Here is a 3557-nt window from a genome sequence, read left to right as displayed (position 1 = left end):
ATATATAGGGGATGAATCAAATTACACCGGTGTAACATTTGAGTAATGTTACACCGCTCAATAACACTTTAACGAATACAAATTTTACAAAATCCACCGTTGGATTGAAAGCTTATATCGTATAGATCATCTATGTTGAATTGTATAAAAATTTAAAATCGTTTGATATGTTTTTGAGATAGATCAAGATTAACGGTATTCAATAAAAACACATAAACCATTAATCTTCATCGGTCTCAATAACATATCAAATGATTTTAGATTTTTGTAAAATTTAACATGGATGATCTATACGATATAAGCTTTCAATCCAACGGTGAATTTTGTAAAATTTGTATTCGTTAAAGCGTTATTGAACGGTGTAACATTACTCAAATGTTACACCGGTGTAATTCGATCTCTCTCCATATATATATAAATTATATTGGAATTTGAACCTTCACCTCATATATCCACTTTAAAAGTGAAATTTTTAGTCACTAAATTATTTTGGAAAAAAAATACCAATAGATGAAAAACAGCAACAACATAAATACATACATACATTAATTAATTAATTAACTAAACCAAAATGAACAAGTTTTTCCTCTCTTTTATACCTTTCCATCCTTATCCAAAACACATATCATCATCACAAAGTTTGTTCCTTTCATCAAGGACTACAATTACATCATGTAGGAAATAATTAAATCCCCCACCCCACCTAGCTAACTAGTGACAATACATTACAAAGTAAATATCATGTCATAAAATCAAATATTATACACAAAACAAACTAAATGAAAGACCAACATTCTCCAACCTTAATTTGACACATTGATCAAACAAACTAACTAGCTGAAGTTTTCAGACATAGATCAAACTAACCTCTCGGATCATGATTGGCTGCTGTTTAAATTTCACACGGTCCAACACAGTAATAGATCATACCGTCAAATCACACAATAAAACGATTTCAACTATCGATTTAGATCGGACAGTTGAGAGCTGTGTAACTGTGTGACGCAATTATAGTGGAAAATTCAATTCCCTCTCTTGTCACCTTTAACTTCCTCATTTTTCTAACAAGTATTTTTTTTTTCTTTTCCCTTCATTTTATTTTACCAATAAAGTTAAATGTAAGTAAACTAAAACCAAAAATACAAAACAAAACAAAAAAAAGGTGCAGTAGTAATAAGACAGAGAAGCCTAATCAGTAAATAAAACCTTGAAACTTGAACTAGAATTATGCTTCTTGTTTAGATCAGAGAAGTGACTGATGAACCAATATTAGCACCTTGATCATTCCAGAAAAATGAAGAAGGATCATACAAACCATTCACATGCTCAATCTGATTCTGTCCTTCAACTTTCTTCATCCCTTTCTCACTTCCATTCCCAATATTACTTATAGCTCTTTGCATATGCTCAAGTGAAGCAAATTCTAAACCTTGAAAAGTACAGTTGCTACTTGCATCTTGACTATATTTCAAACCATCATTGTTGAAATTATATTGAAGCAGAGTAGAAGGCATAACTGACATTGAAGTTGAGGAGGAAGATGCAGGACTAAAGATTGAAGAATCATATCTTGAAACATGATTGTTATTATATGAAGTAAATCCATTATGACCAAACCCGGATGACGAAAAGCCGCCTAGTCCACTCGAGTTCATCTGAGGATGAAAATCATACTCAGATGAACTTGAGAGTCTAGATAAACCATAAAACATAGGACTAATATGATTTAAGGTTGAACTAGGAGCCGAAGTAGTAGTAGTAGTAGAATCAATGGTGGATATTGGTCTTTTGATGAGAGGATTAGTACTATTATTACTGCGTTTGTTGTTTCTTTTGTAGCCACCACCAACAGGAACATTCCTAAGAGTACCACCTCTTGTCCAATAACGTTTGCAGGCTTTGCAGAAGTGTCTTGGTTGTGACAAACTGTAATTGTTGTAGTAACAGAATTTTGTGTTTGATGAATCACAACGTGGACACTTAAGTGCTTGTTGCTGCATAAGCTCTTGACCTTGTTTTTCCATAATTACTTTACCATCATCTATCTGATTCTACATCATAGAAAATTAAACAAGAATTAATGATGAATATATAATTAAGAAAAAAAGGAAAAATATATCAAGTTTTAGTTATAGGGTATGAAATGTAATAATGTATATGAGAAGATTAATAATACACTATAGTGTTGATATTCTATTCCAAAAGCAAAGCAACAAAATTAATTGGACTAATTAATCATGCATTTTGTCTAAATAATTGTGTGTGTGTGTGTGAAGAGAGAGAGAGGGAGAGAGGAGAGAGAGAGAGAGAGAGAGAGAGATGAAATACCTGTGGCCATTGGTTAGTAGTTGGAGGGATGGAAACCATTTTCTCACAGTTAGCTAACATTTTGGTTCTCTCAAAGGAATCCTTTTGAAGAGTATAGAGACAACAAAGAGCAGTTGGTGACTAGCTTTGAAGGGTTTTAAATATAGGAGAGTGTGTGAGGGGGTTAATTATTTGAAGCATAATAAGATCAACTTAAATTATAGGAAAATGCTACCGAGTTTCTTTAGGACACTCTTTAAGTAAAATAGTTTCTCTTTGCTCATAATACACATTCACAACTTAAAATTTAATATAAAAGACGAATTTATGATGACATTAATAATGTAGGAGATCGACTTAAAAAAATTTAAACATGGAGGATCAACTTAAAATTTATAAAAACAAAATGAACTAAACATGCCATTAAGGCAAAACTAAAAGAATCATTTGTTATATTCTTAGGTTATTTTTACAAATGAGCCACTTGAGTAAGACTCACTTATTAATTATTTTTCTTTAACCTATGAGTCAATTGTTTTACACATCAAATTGCTTTACGCTAATCTTAAATCAACGATTAAATTTGGTTACAATGTGATACAACATGAAAGTACTATCTGGTTCTATAAGTAAGAAGAGACTCGAAGACCAAGATGAGGTGAAGAGAGGATGAAAATGAATGACAAAGAAGGAAAAAAAAATGTATGCACGGACGGGATTTTCTTTAGGAAATCCCGCAGTCATGCAATCAAGATGTTTATAGAATATTTTATTTTGATCTAAATTCTAAAAATTTAAATTTATAAAAAATAAATTTGTATTTTTTTACATTGTTTGATGAAAATTGAACGACTTTGAAACGTCCAACAGCATGAATGGTTTTTATGCTGACAGCAAAGAATTTTCAAACATGCATCACCCAGCATTACACAACGACACTAGTTCCGTGCATCATTTGGTAACATTCCTTCATAATTGAATTATTCATCGGATTATCATTGGTGCAAAGTACGTAGGAATCCCTATGAGCCCAATGTCCAATGCAATATACTTATATTATATGAGATCAAATTCCACTTTCACTTTGATTTTTTTAGTAGGTTAAAATGATACTAGAGTTATTTATTATTCTCTTTTTTTAATCTTTAATTTATTTTTCTCATACCATTAATGAAAAATAATTTTATTAACTATCTCATAATTTTTTTTTCATATAGTTAATTATATTTATTAATTTGTATAATACGATC

The 3557-nt window shown here is 30.8% G+C and overlaps 1 protein-coding gene across 2 annotated transcripts; it reads right to left on the bottom strand.

The window, feature by feature from the left end:
- Window positions 1-572: 572 nt before the first annotated feature.
- LOC123905518 (dof zinc finger protein DOF1.4) lies at window positions 573-2616 on the bottom strand. Of its 2 annotated transcripts, none has more exons than XM_045955153.1 (2): window positions 2329-2616; window positions 573-2051 (listed from the first exon to the last, which is right to left on the bottom strand). In XM_045955153.1, the coding sequence occupies exons 1-2, from the start codon at window positions 2386-2388 to the stop codon at window positions 1239-1241; spliced, it is 873 nt and encodes a 290-aa protein (XP_045811109.1). In that variant the 5' UTR covers window positions 2389-2616; the 3' UTR covers window positions 573-1238. The 2 variants fall into 2 exon arrangements, with proteins under 2 accessions (XP_045811109.1, XP_045811110.1); XM_045955154.1 differs by lacking the exon at window positions 2329-2616 and adding an exon at window positions 2177-2271.
- Between the last annotated feature and the right edge of the window lie 941 nt (window positions 2617-3557).

This window comes from Trifolium pratense, linkage group LG2, assembly GCF_020283565.1.
Source record: "Trifolium pratense cultivar HEN17-A07 linkage group LG2, ARS_RC_1.1, whole genome shotgun sequence".
NCBI classification, from domain to species: domain Eukaryota; kingdom Viridiplantae; phylum Streptophyta; class Magnoliopsida; order Fabales; family Fabaceae; genus Trifolium; species Trifolium pratense.
The sequence above is the reverse complement of the archived record's forward strand: the minus strand, read 5'-3'. Positions and strand labels throughout refer to the sequence as shown.